At 42.9% G+C, this 18,003-nt stretch overlaps 1 protein-coding gene across 6 annotated transcripts in view; it reads right to left on the reverse strand.

Moving 5' to 3' along the window:
- Positions 1–11,771: 11,771 nt before the first annotated feature.
- Positions 11,772–18,003, reverse strand: part of RNF152 (ring finger protein 152) — a 44,690-nt gene continuing 38,458 nt past the window's right edge. For 4 of the 6 annotated variants that reach the window (XM_069853530.1, XM_069853527.1, XM_069853526.1 and 1 more), the window contains one exon: positions 11,772–12,968. In XM_069853530.1, coding sequence (XP_069709631.1) covers positions 12,163–12,774 — 612 coding nt within the window. In that variant the 5' untranslated portion in view covers positions 12,775–12,968 and the 3' untranslated portion in view covers positions 11,772–12,162. Of the gene's footprint in view, positions 12,969–17,321; positions 17,602–18,003 lie in introns of those variants that run through there. The other 2 variants (XM_069853533.1, XM_069853531.1) reach the window with 2 other exon arrangements.

The raw sequence follows: 18,003 nt of genomic DNA on the forward strand, positions 1-18,003 counted from the left end.
GTCTGAACAGTTCCCATAAAATCAGCGCTTCTACATGTACAAAGGACAAGACTCCAGGGGATGGACTACAAAAATACCACGATTAAAATGGGATAGGAGAAAGGGGCCGTTAGAAACTCCGCAATGTTTGAGATGCTTTTTAAAACAGACAAAGCATGGAAAGAGTGTTTCTCCAGACTTTCAGATTTATCGACAGCACTTTGATTTCACCTTTATAAAGTCAATATTTGGCAAGGTTTTGACAGCTCATGTATCTGTAGGGGCTGCTGAGCCCTCCATGAGATAAGAAGGGGGAAATAGTCTAAAACCAAGTTAGATATGTTTCTTGCTTCTGAAACACATCAAGGACTTCAGTTTACAGCCACAGAACAGTGCCAGCCTGCTTGTTTAGCTAGAATATCATTAACAAGGCTTCAGAGGGAGCCTAGGGAGGGAAAGGGATCATATAAAACAGAGTATAAAACAAAAGACAGTGGTAGAGCTGTAGGAGAGCCATGTAATACCTGTGTGCCCGAGGCTAGACTCTACCTCCCAGCCTCTGTTGTAACTATTAACTAGCCTGAAAGTCAGGAGGGGGAGGGAAGAGGCCATTGGCACTACCAGGCAGAGTGAGGTCTTTCTGCCTTTGATTCTTAAAATAAGAGCCAGACCTTCATTCAGCTCTCGTTTTGATTAACATACTAAGTGCATGAATAAGTACACTTGTTCATATGTCTCCAAGGTTGGCACTGAGATAGAGAATTAGCTCTCACTTCAAAGCTGCAATGAGAGAGGACACTTCAGCTGACATAAAGACTGTTTAGTAATTTTCCTTTGCTTTTTTGTTTTATCATCTGTCAAAGCTTATTTGCCTTTGCCAAAAAAAGAAAACACCAAAAAAACCACTAAACCCTAACCATTCAACTATCCCCACTCCCACACTCCTTCTTACCTCTCCTAGTAACACAGAAACCTTTGCTAAGAGAGATAGTGCAAAGACAAACCCTGTGGGATGGGCTGCTTGAGATTACACCTCACTTTTAATGCCTTTGGAGCAGTTAGGGATACTGTAGCTGAAGTAATCTGAACTGATACCAACTGCAAGTAGCTCAAAATACATTTCAGGAAGCTGACAAGCAGATCCCCTAGAGAATATATGCATGTGTGCAGTCAGTACTGCCCTCTCCACTGCAGTCCAGTGCCACACCAGCCCACTAGTCTCAAACCACAGGGACTGCAGCAGGGAGAATGTCTCATTGCAAAGACTGCCACTGCTCCCTCTTTGCTTTCCAGCAACAACTGACTGCATCTGCTGACTCCTGGGAGTTAAAAATATTTTTCTTCTCAGAGGTCCTCTGCTTAGCAAGGTTTAGTCTCCACAACAGGAAGCCTATTGGGATTCATTTGGAGCATAGCTGAAATTCAGGGGCATCTCTGCTTTCTCTCGACAGAGTTTAAATAGATACAGAACAGATGGTATAAACGTGGCCTGAATGAAGAACAGCTTTACTCTTCTTTTTGTTTTTCCTAGTGCCTGTTTTTGTTTTTCAAAAAAAACAATTATAAGCAAAATGAGGGTGGGTGAGGAAGGAGGAGGATGAGAAATACTTTTTAGAGCCTGCCACAAAAAAAGCATCTGAGCAGCACGCTAACTCTCAGCACAGCGACAGACACAGCGCCCTGCCATAAGGCAACCTGCTTCAGGGCTACCCTTCTCATCTGAAGCTGAATAGAAGGACAGGTTCTCCAGTTTGTGGGATTCTGGGTGGCTGGGGGAGTTCTACATTTGTGATGACTTAGAAAGCTGAAGGAATCTTATAGAGAGGTTCTCACATTTCTTTTAAACCTTAAAAGTCATATCTACAGCAGAGGAATCATAAGACCCCACCCTCTAACCAGAGATGTTATGTCAGACCGTTCCCGCAAGGAGAGCACTTGCAGTGTGTCCTTGCGGGACAGTTGTTTCAACAGAGGTTTGTGGTAGGTCATATACATGTTTCACCCACTTCAACACCTGTCCCAGGACACCTCCTTGCCTTGAACAACCAAGAAAGCACAGGGAGGGCCAGACGGTGCTGGAACGATATAACCAATTTCCCATCTTCCTTTCGCAAAAATCTGGTTGCTGACCCAACTAAGAATTTAACAATCTCTTAAGGAGATGGATAATTTGCCCTCAAAATTGCTAGGTATCTCTTTATCAAAGGCTGCTAGCTTTAGATCTGTAAAATAAGGACTGCCACTGCATACAGTATATGTGACAGAAATGCTCAGAGACCAAGTCTACTAACAACTTTAAAGGAGGTGTAAGACGGTGGTGTGATCTCGGAGAACTGACAGTCACAGATAATTCCACATATAGTTCTCTATGTGTTCAACATCCAGGAAGTCCAGGTTCTGCATATTTCAGCAGGCATTTTAAACTTAATAGGCTGCACATGATATTTCATTAAGATTTTGGTGCTAGTGCAGTTTTCAGCTGTTAGGAGGTTTATGAGGTATTACCAAACAGAAGCACATACATACATTTTAAAACTCAGCAGACCTAATCTAAGCCATGAATATGGATTTTCTTCTTTTCTCCCTGCCCCACCAAAGGAAGTGGAATTGCAAAATTATTGTCACTGATACATTGAACAAAATAAAACAAAAAGAAGTTGTTAATGAATCTTAAAATCTTATCTTAAAAAACAGATCGTGCAAATAACTTCTAGTCTCTTAGTTGTTGTCTGTTATTTTGCTATTGCTTTTTTTCCAAAAATATTAGGTCTATAGTAAAGAAATAATAATCCAAAATACTTAGTTAGAAAGGACCTGTGGTAATAACAGAGGACAAAGAGGTATTGCAAATAAGACACTGTATGGAGCCCTGGAGATGTTACTGTTTCTGTGGAAATGTTACCATTTTAATCACTGAAAATGCAGTAGAAATTTGCAGTCACTCATATATAAAAGGTAATTTCCTCCTTGCAAATCTGCAGGGAAACAGGATGGCCAAACAAAAGGCAGAAGAAAGAGGAGGTGGCATGCTCATAAGGAAGAAGTACAAAGTGCTTTTTAAGCTTTTTGTTATAAAGGGCAAAAGAAAGAACCCAAACGCAAAGATGCCAAGCATCAACAATAACAAACACAGACAGCATCTGGGGTATGAAAAAATATCCTCATTTATCCACTACTCCTGACAACATTTCTCTTGATCCCAGAGGTTTGCTGTAGTTGCCGTATGATTGTTCTGCCTGGATGGCTGCCGAAAGACATTCAGTGTGTAATTCTTTGTTTATCACAAAACTAGGCTCCTTGCTGGTAACATTTTACAACCCTTATCACACTGTTCAATCTAGATACAACTGTCCAAATCTTGTCTTTTCTAAACCAGAGATCAGAAAGGAAAAGAAAGAATGATTTAGGTATCCATTGCAGTTAGCCAGTTTAGCAAATATAAGCATGGATTTAGTTGTATAAACCTGTAGGTTTAGCAAATCTCTTAGCATTTCAGCACAGCAGGAAAGAAGCTATTAGAATTCAGTTTATTTCTCTTGAGTTTTTTAAATTGTCATTGCTCTGGATTCCTAGAGTGGTTTTTGGAGTAAGTTTGAATGGCAAGCTTTTTTTCCCCTCCACCATGAGTTAAGAACTCTCAGGTATTTACAATGAGTAATTACAAACAGGAGTTACAGAAACACAGGTTTCTACACTCAAGTGCTTGAAAACAGCCACCTTGTGGTATTACATAGTCTATCCTAGTCAATACGCTTTCAAATTTCAAAGTAAAACCTTCCCCAAAGCAAAGCTTATTACTTCAAATGTTCTTTAAGAATTGCACAGACAAGCCAAGTGTCAAGAAACAAACACCGAAGTGTAAAGTCCACCTCTAGTCATGAAAGTATTAAAACATGTGTGACTGAATCCCTTCATTTTCCTTAGATTGAAAGCTTTAGTGCTTTCTCAGTTGGCATATTTTCCTGAATCATGCCCCAAATATTTCAATACATTTATTTAGCAAATCTTTGAGAAACATCTGTGACTATTATTCCAAATAATTTAAGCAAGAAATTATTCATTTTCAGTTCAATCAGCAAATTGGCCATGCTTGGAAACTGAGCTCCCTTTTATGCCTTGTAGTTAGGCACAAGTCTACCACATGACATGCTGCTTTGAAGGTACTGCAAGATACACCATCGCTCTGAAATACTTCAAAGTGAGATCATATACTTTACAATGTCACCCTGAATTCAAATCATCTTGCAGGGGAAGATTTTTTTTTCAGATCTTAAGGCAGATACAGTTTTCTCTCAAGCAGACACAACCCCCAATGATTCAAACCTACTCAGCACATGCAGGCATCTATAGGGCAATGCTTCCAAAAAGATCAGCACCATGACAGCACACACACATTATTTCATAATTCTCAAGACAGGCAAGTAAATAACCTTCAGCATGAAACCACTCAGGTTTCTCATTTCTTTTGTTTATGCCACCTTGAAAACCAAGCCAGAAAACGACAAACCTCTAATCTAACCATACTGGTTTATTTCTTGTAAGCTGGAAAAGGGAAAATAGAACCCTTATTTTTTAAATAAAAAGTAAAAAAGAAAGACTTGGGGAACTACAGGCCAGTCAGTCTCACCTCTGTGCCCAGCAAGACCATGGAGCAGATCCTCCTGGAAACTCTGCTGAGGCACATTGAAAATAAGGAGGTTATTGATGAGAGCCAACACGGCTTCACCTAGGGGAAACTGTGCCTGAAGGATGTGGTGGTGGCCTTTTACAATGGGGCTACAGCTCTGATGGATAAGGGAAGAGTAATTGACATCACCTGCCCAGACTTGTGCAAGGCACGTGACACTGTCCCACACCACATCCTCATCTCTAAATTGGAGAGACAAGGATTTGACGGATGGACCACTCAGTGGACAAGGAACTGGCTGGATGGCCACACTCAAAGAATTGTGGTCAATGGCTCTATGTCCAAGTGGAGACCAGTGACAAGTGGCATACGGGAGGGGTTGGTATTGGGACCAGTGTTGTTTAATATCTTTGTCAAAAATGTAGACAGTGGGATTGAGTACACACTCAGAAAGTTTGCAGACGACAGCAAGGTGTGTGGTGTGGTGTGGTCAGCACACTGGAGGGAAGGGAAGCCATCCAGAGGGACCCTGACAGGCTTGAGAGTTGGGCCTGTGCAAACCTCATGAAGTTCAACAAGGCCAAATGCAGAGTCCTGCACCTGGGTCAGGGCAATCCCAAACACAACTACAGTCTGGGCAAAGAATGGATTCAGAGCAGCCCTGAAGAGAAGGAACTGGGGGTGCTGGTGGCTGAGAAGCTCAACATGAGTCGGCAATGCACGTTTGCAGCTCAGAAAGCCAGCCATATCCTGGGCTGCATCAAAAGAAGTGTGACCAACAGGTCAAGGAAGGCAGTTCTCTCCCCTCTACTACATCCTCATGAGACCTCACCTGGAGTATTGTGTTCAGTTCTGGAGTCCTCAGCACAGGAAGGACAGGGAGTCCAGAGAAGGGCCACAAAGATGATCCAAGGGCTGGTGCATCTACCATCCAAGCTAGATGCGTATGGTAGATATGAGGACCCATTGAGTGAGTTGAGCTTTTTTAGTCTGGAAAAGAGAAGCCTCAGGGGAGACCTTATAGCAGCTTTCTGGTACTTAAAGGCAGCATACAGGAAAGCTGAGGAGGGACGTAAATTTTATCTGGGAGTGGTAGTGATAGGACAAGGGGTGACAGTTTTAAGCTGAAAGAGGGTAGATTTCATTGGAACAGGTTGCCTGGAGAAGCCATGAAAGCATCACTCCTGGAGGTGTTCAAGGTCAGGCTGGATGAGGTTTTGAGTAACCTGACCTAGTGGAAGGTGTCCCTGCCCATGGCAAAGGGGTTGAACTGGATGATCTTTAAGATCCTTTCCAATCCAAATGATTCTATTATCCAATGAGTGCAATAGTGTATCAAATAGCCACCTCTTTTCTTTTTTGTTTCTCTGATCTCACAGGTTCAACAAATCCTGTCTTTAGCTGTCTAGCATTCCAACATTGTCAACTTCATTATTTGTGCTCAGAGATGACCACCTGCTTTTCAACATTCAGTGAACAGATGAACGGACATGCAAATAAAACAAGTTTTTATTGTAACCAACGTGACATATCTGTACACACAGAGAATTCAAGATTACTTTATTTTCTATCCCAACTTCTTCCTGCCGAGTTCCTGTTCAGCTTGTGTCAGAGTCCTCAGCTTCAATGATGATTCAGCACCCTAAATGATTTCTGCACATCCTCTGAGTTTTTAGTTAGGTGGAAAACTGAACATTTGAAAAAGGCAGCCTCCTAGCTCAGAGGTGTTGAAGGAAATGCAAGATCTGGAGTTTCACTGCCACTCTTGAGATACAATTTGACAGAAATGACATATGCAGGCCACTCTAAAGCATGCTCAGTGGATGTTTTTGCACGTACAAATCTGCATTTTCAGGCTACTGCCTAATGGCCTGTTTATTTCCAGTGTCCTCCTTCTGCACCCTTCCTTCAATCTTTCAAACCAGTTCAGGCCAAGTCTGTATGTTGCCTTCAGGCTTTCAGGCATGCTTTATGCATCTCTGCTTTGAAAGCTGGAACTTAAGACTCCTGAAAAACTAAAAGCCCAGGCATCTGACTGTTCCCTTCTGGGTGGACATCCCAGCCTGGAGACACAGAGCAAAGATGTGGCTCCTCACCTGAAGACCAGGCAAGACATCACTTGTGGAGCAGCGAGTCATCTGACAGCAACAGGAGTTGGTTTGCAGGAGACAGCTCAGAGGGAATAGCAACTCATTCCCATGAAATCTGGGTAGTGATACCTAGACTTCATGCTACCGAGCTATTTCAGCGCCTGATCAATATAGCATTATAAAGTACACGACTTTCCTGTGATTTTCTAGCCTGACGCCCTTCCACTAATCCTCTTTACTATGTGTAAGCATGTGCTGTATGCATACACACCCTTGAGCATAGAAACACACTCATGTGCTCATGTCTACAGGGGCTCCATGCATGTCCACAAGTCCCCATTTCATCCCCTTGTTTAAATACTTCAGTGTGATACAGATGTGGAGAGTGAAAACAGACGGGCTGATCTGAAGATGAATAATGGCGATAAAAAAGACTTTCTTCTTCTAGCTGTGAATCTTATCAAATTCCTCATAATTGCCTCTGATGTTCAGGAACATGCTTAGCACAAAAATTACAGGAATTATTTGGAACTAAAAATGTATTGAAGCATAAGGAAATACTTGAAAATGCATTTTACAAACATTTATTAAGCATTGAATTTCACTATACTTGGAAGGTAATTTTTTTCATTAGAGATGCTCAGGGCAACTTAAGAAATGTCTGAAAAATTGTTCAACTTCAGGATGAAGCAAGCAGCTTGGCTTGTTGACACAAGCATGCAAGAAGTAAAGTAACAAAGAGAAAGAACACAACAGCCCCAGCTGTCAGGCCTACACACAGCGTGCAGCACCAGAAAGGTCACTAACATACTGTAAAGCCATTGCAACATTTCCAGACAATCTTGCCCTACTGAAGCTCTTACAGAAAAAGCTTTGCCTTCGGGGCCAGCAGCGACTTCGACAGCCTCCCAGATGATGCTTCGACTCATCTGCTCCCACGTATCTTCTTCCCTCCATCCACTCATAGAAAAAGTCTGAAAAAAAACCCCAAATCTCAAGCCACACTTTCTGTGCAACTAGGATAAAAAAGCACTTCAACTGCAACATTTACTTGAGATGCGTTCACTTGACATGCCACCTTCTCTGGGGGCAGTTTAGCTGTGGAAGGTGGGCACAGCTCCTTTCTGTGATTGGGAGGAGGCAACATCCTCCACTACCTGGCATTGTTGTGAAAAGATCCAGAGAACACAGAGATTTGCAGTTCGGACAGCAGATTGGTGCCAGGAGATTTGATATCAGGACACCTACAGAAAAGCTCAAATCACATATGAATCATTAGGTTTTGGTTTAGCCCTATTGTGAACCTTACAAAACCAGTGTAACAACAGCCAACTCTGGTCCAGAAAAGCATTTGCAGTATTAGAAAGGTTCACTGCCCAGGGCTCCAGCAAAAGCAACATCACTAGGAAGGGGAACTCATGGGGAAGAGGGAGCTGGTGTGTCAGTCTGTATAATACATGTTTAAGTCAAGATCAGTAATCCCCCACTTTCATAAGCAAACATCTACTTAAAACATTGAAGTCATCTGATTAAAACAGAAAAGAAGAAAAATCTGTTGTGCGGCTCAGAAGTCAACAGCTATACTTCTGTATGCCAAGGTAAATAAAACATGAAAAACCTTTCACTGTTTACCACAACCCACACTTAACATTTCGCCTCAAAACACTGAGAGTCGAATTTCAACCATCCCCTCACAAAATACAGAGCAATTCTAACAAATTCCCTTCCATGCTCTTCCTTTGGTGGCAAAGTAACAGAGGTACCATAATTCACTTGATAATATTCTTTTTCTGCTAATTTTTATTCAGACTGAGCTTCATTAATAAAGATGAAACTTTGGACTCATGATTGCTCCATGTTTACAAAATATCCAGGCTCCTTTACATCTTGGTTAAGCATGAACAATCACTGAACACACAATTTCCTAAAAACATCCTGCATACCAAAGTTGCATATTTTGAATTTTTAAAATTCACTAAACAGAATTTCACAGAGTGAACCCTAAAGTCTGCCAGGAAAGCACAAGCCAAAAATGGAAGATGGGACCCTCCAGGAAAAAAAAAAAAAAACAAAGCTGGACTCCAACACACACATCCTCCCCATTAAACAAGGAAATAAATACACATTCATACCAAGTAATTTGCTCTAAAAATGCAGATGCTTGAGTAATTACATATAAGTTTTTTGTATAAATTTTGGTTGCTCAAACAGTACTGAGTCACAGTAATTTTTTTTCCTGGTGGAACCGGGCAGTGATTTCTTACTGATCATCAGGGAACCAAAACTAGCCAGAACCTGATGATTTCGACCTAAGTCCAGAAGTATTTCTCCACAGAAAAAAATTACAAAGGCAAGGCCATTAAAAAAAAAAATGTATATAGCAGTATCACTTTTTAATGCCAGGTATTGGACCAAGAAATGGGACAGATTGCAGTGCATTTTTAAAGTAGTATGACTATCAACATATTTGAGAAACATTTTAACACTGTACATTACAACAAACTACTTAGTTCACTTCTACACAAGTCAGCAAAAGATCTAGAAGATTCAACATGATATGGCAGCTACAAATTTAAAATGATAGTCACAGTCTAAAGCCAGAACAGAAACATCTCCAGAAGTTCTATTTATAAAAAGGAAGGAATGTACACGCCATGAATGCACGTGCATGCACGTGCATGCACGCAAATATCTTGAGGTTTTACTTATTGCTCTTACACAAGGCTGAGAGCAGGCAAATGTCTGGATCAGAAATTAGGTCAAACATGCATTTCAGCAGGCACGAAAAGTACAGGAAATTGATATTAACAAAACAATGTACTTCATTACGGAATACAGGATGGTATTCTGCTTATATTTTACATCATTAATACCGGATAAACACCAGGTCTGCCTGTTGCACAATGTATTATGCAGTGTGGCATTTTAACCTAATTTCTGATTTCTCTTTCATACTATACTCTCTGTGTAGGGATGAAGAGAGCCAGTTTCCAAGACAGCTATTCTTTGCAATGCCAAACCTTGGCCTCAAGAGCTTCAGTTGAGCCGGTACAGCCGGATGGAAGTTAACGTTATCAGCACTGTATCTCCAGGACCTGCTCTTTGACTGACTCGTGATTTTGTGCAATCATTGACAACGCAGATAAGTTGCTGCAAAACACATCAGTGCTGTTCTCAGAATAGTTCCAGCTATGCTTGATGCTCCTGGCACACTCATCAATCGCTACAGGGGATAAGGCAGTAGAGGGTCAAGTCCTGTATCTGGTCACTTCCTTAAGAGTCTAATAAAGGCAAGATTTTTTTTTTTTTTGTTAACTGGCTTTCCTTTACACAGTAAGCAGCATAGCATGGGATGTCAGTAGAAATCTGGCTACCTATTGGCAACAAGAGACTAGCACGTTCAGAAGACACATTTAGGAATTCCTGCCGTTCCCTACTGCTACCAAATGAAACATGCTGCAGCGGTGTCCATGTATTACAATACTCTTAAGTCAGGTTCAAGGCATACTGCACATGGGCCTTGCACTAAAAAGGCATTGAATGTGTTATCTGAGGATGGTTTATTTTCTGCTGTGCTATGCACAATATGCACAGTAGGTAAGAATCAGCACAATGGTTCCTCTCCATACATGATGGAACACACATCATAACAATTAAGCACCATACATGCTACTCTTCAGCTAACAGGAGTAAAAAAAATTGTTTGGGAACAGGGAGGGGCCAAAATCCAGCGCAAAGTTAGAGGTATGTTCCTGATGGAAGTCCCAGCTGAGAACATTTATTGTGAACCAGCAACTGGATTGTGACATAACCAGAAAACCACTGATGTCTACAGGGCCAACTTGGGCACGGCATAGTAAAAATTATGTTCTCCAGTGTTATAATATGGCATTGAGTGGAGCTGCAGGTAAACAGCAAGAGGTCACATTTCCGGGAGGTTACACTTCGTGTTTGCAAAAAGCAGCCGTGTAAACCAATAGCTTTCTTCCGTCTTATTAAAGGTCTAGCACGTGCCCCTCAATCCGATCCCTAATCTCACACAGATTTCAGCATTCATACTTGCCAAATACCCAAATTCACACAGAGTTCTATTTTACTCATGAGCAGTACTGCTAAAGCTAGTAGGACTGCTTAGTGTAGCGAAGGTTCAGGAATTCGGCTCTTTGCCAGAAGCGAACTGCAAATGAATTTGGTTTCATGACACTCACAAGTGGAGGGAGTCACTTACTGTGTTTTTTTCAATCCTGTCCTTGCAAACATCAACATTTATAAGACTGAAACGTGTGGAGAGGCACTGGTATGCTCACCCAGACAATTGATACCAGGACAGGCACAGTGGTTTAGGAGGGGTGAGCCACCCAGTAGAGCGTTAGGTTGGCCTGGGTTCTCCTCACAGCTGTCACTGTCTCTTACTAGATGATTGCATATAAGGGTCCTTGGTCTCAGTGGGGATGGTAAAGCTTCCTTAGAGCAACTCCTCTCTCATACCATCCATGAGAACACAGTTGCATCTCCTAGGCAAGACAGAGACAAAATAGGTCTAAAATCTTCAATAAGAAAACCCAACCTCTAGAAAAATAATTACAATGACCCATTTGTTCAGTAATGGCTATGAAGGCCAGGTTGTTAGGAAGTCCTGCTGTCAGACTGGAGGTTAAACAATATGTCCAATGTTTGCCATTCAAAGCCATTCTTTGTGTGAAACCAATTAGGCACAAGTGTTTTGGCTGCGTTTTTAGGTACTCCTCCTAGCCCACTTTGCTCCCCGCTTGGAAGCTCCTTCAAAGAAAAGATGCTGGAAGTGCCACTTCCCTGTAGTGGAAAAAAATGGGAGAAAATAGAGAAGCAAAAGACACACGCCATGGAACGAAACGATTGCTTGTAAAACATATCCTTTTAAAAACTACTGTACAACTCCCTAACTTAGTTCAATTAATGTGCAGTTTAAAACATACAAAATGCATTACCAGCTAAATGATTTCTTGATTTTCCAAGTCTCCCTCCCCCCCATTACAAAATAATGCGTGTGTGGACTGGTACTGAACACCTTGTACAGAATTGCACGCCGATTCTCCTTTAATTCTACATGGAGCAGTTTTGATTTTAATCTATTGTGTTTACAGAAGAGCCCATACCATATACTGTACAGTATAACCAGCTACGTGGATGTCTTTAATTTCATAACACGATTAAAAAAAAAAAATAAAATCACTGTTAAGTTGCAGTCCCTTTGATAAATGACTATGGTGATGCATGCAGTCCTCCTCAGTGCTGCTGCTGCCAGAAACAGGTCGTGATTTTCTCTGCACGCTGCGCTGCACCAGCAGGGGCTGCGGCCAGGCCAGTGCGCTGCTGCCCCAGTGTTCTGCAGTCATTGGGCAACACTGTGGTGAATTGTCTTGCTCGATACCACCGTCACCACCGACCCGACCCAACCCCCAGGGGAGCACATTCTCCCTCCTCGCCTCAGCCACAGGAGATCACCGTGAAGCGCTTGGAAATGCATGACATGTTGTGGAGGACAATGCCCAGGAGGAAGACCAGGACGCAGGCCACCAGGATCACAGTGCAAACACCCGACCAGGTGGAACTTTTCACAACACCTCTCCGGTCCGGTTCCTCTGCTCCCCCCTCAGCGGGAAGGCTGCCCTGCAGCGGCTGCTGCTCCGCTGGGATCGTCACCATTGCCAGGGACTTCTGCTGGCCACCAGGCAGAAGGCGGCAGCCAATGTCTCCTGGCAGTAGCGCCCTCTCCTTGGAGAGGGGCAAGGGCAGCATGTAGCACCCATTGCTGGGGAGTTTAATGAATACGGGGGTATGCTCTGAGGTATGGGGGATTGCAATGACGGCAATCACCTCAGGGTCATCAGGCAGCTGCGACACGGAGTACCCCGGAGGCAGCTTGGTGATCCCACGGCACCAGGGGCAGCGCAGGTCCTTCTGGCTGGTCCTCATCTGCTGCAGGCACACTGAGCAGCAGGTGTGCTTGCAGTCCAGCAGCTTGGGCCGCCGGCGGGGGCTGTAGTAGTTGAAGCAAATCTGGCACTCCAGCAGAGAGTCCTGGGACAGAGTCTCCATGGCAGCTGGCGCAGGGAGGTACAGCAGCCTTGCGAGGAGGCTCACCCTGGTGCCCCGCAGCCAAGGTGCAGCACTAGACTGGCTGCTGCTTCTCCTTACAGCAGTGCCTGTCTTCCAGCTGCTTCTCCTCAGGGCAGTGCTGGGCAGTGGCTACGAAGACCACAGGAAAACCTCCAGCCTGAACCTTTCAGTACCTGAGACAAACAGAAAAAAAGTGAAGAACATGTTACTTACAGGAACCAGTAGGAACAAAAGAGTTCAGCTAAGCAAGAATGAAAACTAGTTCTGACCTTGTAAACTGGAAGGAGAAAAATTTATGACTGTTAATAAGAAAGCATCTTCCCACTGGCTTCACCAAATTGGCCAGCTGGAAATCTTCAGGTCAGATATCACTAAATCTCCCTTTTTTTTCCCCCCAGCTATAAAATGCCTACCAACCCACCAGTTCACCACCACAGTTGTATTTATACCCCTAACAGGGGAGGCTGTTGCTCACTAAGTAGGTCCTTTAGCACCTACCTCCTGTCATATTTTCAGGACTTTTCAGCCCTTCCTGCACCTTAACAAGTGTTCTCATTTAATCCTTTAAACCCCTGAGGATTTTTAACTATTTGGCTCAATCTCTAAGTCTGCATGAAGCATGAAAGAAAGAAAAAAAATGTTTAAATGGATGCATTTCTACAGGCTCTTGAACTTCTGCCTCTGGATCAACGAGCAACCAAGTAACTATACTGCAACACCCACACTTCCACACAACAAAAAGGAATGGCATGTTTTTTAGTCAAATCAACTGTTTGCCTGGTTACACTAGCAGCTTATAGAACACGGTCCTCTGAAACATAAACCTTCTCACTGATGACAACTTCACCCGAGACAAGAGGCTCTGTTTAGACCCAGGCCTGCCAAAGGCCACAGAGAACAATCTGTTAATGCCCTGAATTAAACAAACATTGTTACTAGTCTTGTTCTAAACTATTCATTATAAAGGGATTCTTGCATTTCCCCACTTAGTTCTTACAGCTATGCAAAAAAAGGCAGCTGTGTTTACTTTCACAGTGAGTTGTTTAACTTGCTTTGGTTCTAGTCTCTTCAATGCATGATAAATATGAAGGGGAGACGTTTTCACAAATTTTTACATTGCCTTCCTTGCTGTATTTGAAGAAGTATGAACTTACATCCAGAGAATACAATAAGAAAACAAAAAATATTTGCATGGTGACCTCTGATCTTCTCTTACTGCAATGTTATTCCCAAAACAGAGCTAATACCTGAGAACCACAGCTGTTGGAGGGCTTCTTCCTTTCCATACAAATATTGCTTGTTCTTTCCTCCACAGCAACAAGGTTACAACATGTTAATCGATGGGTGAGGCCAGCAAACCAGAAATAACATAGTTCAAGAAGAGAAGGTAGGCATGGATGGGGGGTTTGCAACGCAGGACAGCCCTCTGGACCACACTGTACCATATCCTGCTTCAGGCAGTAGGGAAAACAAAACACACGTCATCTCTTCAGATGCTAACAACTGATATCACCAATGTTGGCATAACTGGTCCTGTTGCTGATTTTGTAACAGCATCAGATTTTGGCTCACAAGGCACTTCAGCAAACACACAGTGACAATCCTGACTCAGGAGGGAGCAGAGGCTGCAGTTATAAAGGCAGGAGGAAACGCAGGCAACAGCTGCAGGAGTAAATAGCACGTGTTGGCTGCCTAAACGGCACTTTTGGGATGCTTTGCCATGGTATAGAGGCCACCACTGGGAGGGACACGGCCAGCACAAAGCACGGGGTCCTGCTCTGCACCAGCATCGCATGACACATGGTGTTAACACACACGCCGTGTGCAGAGGGAGCCCAAAACTGCTACAGAGGATGATGCCTGTTTATCACTCGCAGGCTACACCAAGGCAAAGTGGAATAAAATGAGTGGAGGTTTTACCTTCTTTATCCTCTCCTTCCTGTTACTACCTCCACGTCCCTATGGAAGGCAGCACAGGTGGCACAAAGAAAGACAGTCAGAAAGGATCATTAGAAGACTATGGTGCAGCTGAGAGTGCAAAACAGAAGAGAGCTACCCCACAATGCTAGGCAATTCCCAGCTGAAACACACGAGATGAAGGCCACATTAGAAATTAGTTACAGGAACTCAGGAAGGAATTGCTGAAGACGTGAGATCCAGTTTTCAGCTGTAAGCAACCTAGTAGCTTTACATTTTGCACAGAAGTATCCACACAAAATCTTCAGTCACACACTGCCCAAGCTAAATCTGAGCTCAGATACTACAAGATGCAACTGTAGTTAATCTGCTTTATCTGTGAATGCATATAAAAAACCCCAAGTATAACAATACTGCAGCATTATTGTAAGAAAAAGCCCCAATGCCTCTAAATTCCAAAGGAAAGGCTTAGGTTTAACAACAGAGCAGAAGTATTCTTTCTGCAGATGTAAATCAGCATCTGCATAGAAGCTCTACCCTCCACATTTTGGATGTCAATGAACTGACTGGGGAAGTTCTCTGATCTCATTTTGCTGTCACCCATAACCAATCTCTGCACTTACAGATTTACAGGTAAACAATTTTCTATTGATGTGAACACGATTGGGACTAAGATAATTTTTCTGACCTCATATCCTTGGTCCAGAAATCATATACTCAATGTGCTATCAAGCCTCACATTCCCTGTCCCAGTGACATCCTTGTAGCAGAAGATCAGTGCTAGGAGAGAATGAGATGAGGTATTCAGAACTGAAGAATAAAACAAAAGTCACCTCTAAGCAAAAGCAAACAGTGCCCTAGGGAAAAAGAAGAAAGAACATCCCAACAAGATTTTGGCTGTTCTGAACACTAAGTAATGCTGCTAAGTGTTTCTGTACAAGATCAAAGTTTTAAAATGTTAGTGCAATCTATAGGAAGAAAAAGGAAAATAATAGAGCCAAATTAAAAGGTTAAGATAAGGCTTGCCACCTAGGTGGCATACATTGTTCCCATACGTGCAAATATATTTGCAGAAGCTGTAAATGTAGCGACAACATCATTTTGACTCAGTGCTCAGTCAATCAAGGAAACAGACACTTGCAAATGTGTGTCCGGAAGTCACACTTTTTTCTTTTCCTTTTTTTTTTCTTTTTGTAAAGAACGACTAAAAACATTCTTTCAAGTAACAAGGTTGCATTGTGCATCTATCTATACAGAATTATGACATTTCTTACTTTCCCAAAATGTCTCAAACAATGATTTTGACAAATTAGTAGCAACAAGGTGAGCATGATTCCTTCAGAATATGTCTAAAGACAAGTTAAAGAGTTGCCTCAGCCATGTAAGTCCTTGGCCTTTCCTAACATGGTCTTGTTCAAAGGTTGAATATGTAGCTTCATGGCTGCAATATAACTTTATCCCTAATCATACTGCAAGCCTCACAACCCTCCTCCACTCTTCCACAGCTCAGCTTGGGAATAAAAGGCAAGCCATCATCCACAGTAAGAATTAAAGTGCATAATACCTATTCGATTCCTCTTGCAGTACGTAGTTTGGAAGGAAAAAGCCACTGAAGCTCTGTCAGCACTCTTACACCACTTGACTTCAATAACTATGTCAATATTTAATACTGCAGCAGACCTCCTCTTGGACAGCCGACTGAGCTCTCTAGTTTGTGTTTAACACCCCAATACCAGTTGGAGGTACTGAGCTAACACAGGTGAACACCTTGCTTGAAGCTTACTCAGACTGGACTCTTCTCAGTCCTCCTTTTAGCACAAAGGGAGGAGCCAGGCTGCACATGAGGGCACAACTGGCATCAGCACAAGCCCAAAAACATTTTTGTCATTATTTGCTCTCATCATCCAGTGACAGCCAAGGGGGGTAAGGGGACTTTTGACAGGAAAGCGGAGAAGAGCAGGAATCAGAAAATATTGTTAGGAATATCTGCAGGTCTCCACAAGAGAGACAGCATATGTTTGTGTGCATATGGGCACACACGTTGGAAGGGAGGGCTGGGGAATATGACAGTGAAACCATACACATAGACGGAGGCAAAGGCAATTGCAAGGAGTGACTCTGCCTGGTGCAAACCTGACAGGAACTGGAAGCCCTTCAGGGCTGAGATCTAACTAGTAACAGAAATGAAAACTAACTGGGTAGGAAAATCCATAAGCTCCAAAAGTCTAGTGTCAGAAAGGTGCAGCAGGAGCAAAGGAAGTGACAAGCCTTGCAAAGTAGAACCAGGAGACCTCTTTCTCTTCCCCCACACCCTCTTCCACTTGCTGTGGGTCTGCGCAACATTCACAGGGCTGCTGCTGTCTGGTGAGAGATTCACAAATGGTTACAGATATCTAGGGAGGAACCTGAAAAGCTGATGACCCCTTCAGCAGAAGATCAAGGTACAGCCAAGTGGCTGAGAGCACAGCACAAAGGTCCTTCTTGCAGATTTGGGCTGTCCTCTGCATGAGCCAAGAGTTTTTAAGATTTGAGAAACAATCACATGACTCAAGAGCCATAAAGGTCTGAAGAATAAAACATGTATTTCAGCTGTTTGTCACTCATGTTACCTGTTCTGCTGGTACCTTGTCAGAGGCCACAGCAAAGCCTCAAGCTCTCTTTTTCTGGGTGAGCCAGAGGCCAGGAATGCCAAAACATCAGCTTTCTATTCCCCAAGAAGGAAAAGGGGACAGGGACATCTGTCGCTCTCTTGCAATTCATTGCTTCCCAGCAATACGCAGGCAGGTGCTGCAGGAAGTGAGCAGATGAAGGTTGCCGCAGCTGGTATAGCACAGCTATAAATAGCAAGAGGAAAAAGAAAGTCCAGGTTTGCTGCAGAGAAAGCTCTGTACAAACCTGAACCATAAAGTGGTCCCAACTGGCCAGGTCAGAAAGAAGTTATTTCTGGAACCCACTGCAAAGAAAACCATTGAACATCCATCACAGGAGTTGGATAATAAGTCAAAACACAATAATGCGTGTTGACATAATACTTTTTCTATGCAAGTACTGCCCCAGTGACAATAAGCAATAAAACCCACAGCCTTGAAGGTGTGCTGTCTTCACTGGAGAACACATCTTCACACATACTTCCTAACTTATTAGGGTCCAAAGTTATATTAACTTTAAAGCCCCAAAAATATACTTTAATGATGCTTGTAGAATCTAATACAATTCACAGAAGATTAAATATCATATCACATTTTTAAAGACTGGCTTCGGGGCATGCTGATGTAGTTAGCTGATCACTGA

The sequence above is a fragment of the Phaenicophaeus curvirostris genome, chromosome 3 (assembly GCF_032191515.1).
Source record: "Phaenicophaeus curvirostris isolate KB17595 chromosome 3, BPBGC_Pcur_1.0, whole genome shotgun sequence".
NCBI lineage: Eukaryota > Metazoa > Chordata > Aves > Cuculiformes > Cuculidae > Phaenicophaeus > Phaenicophaeus curvirostris.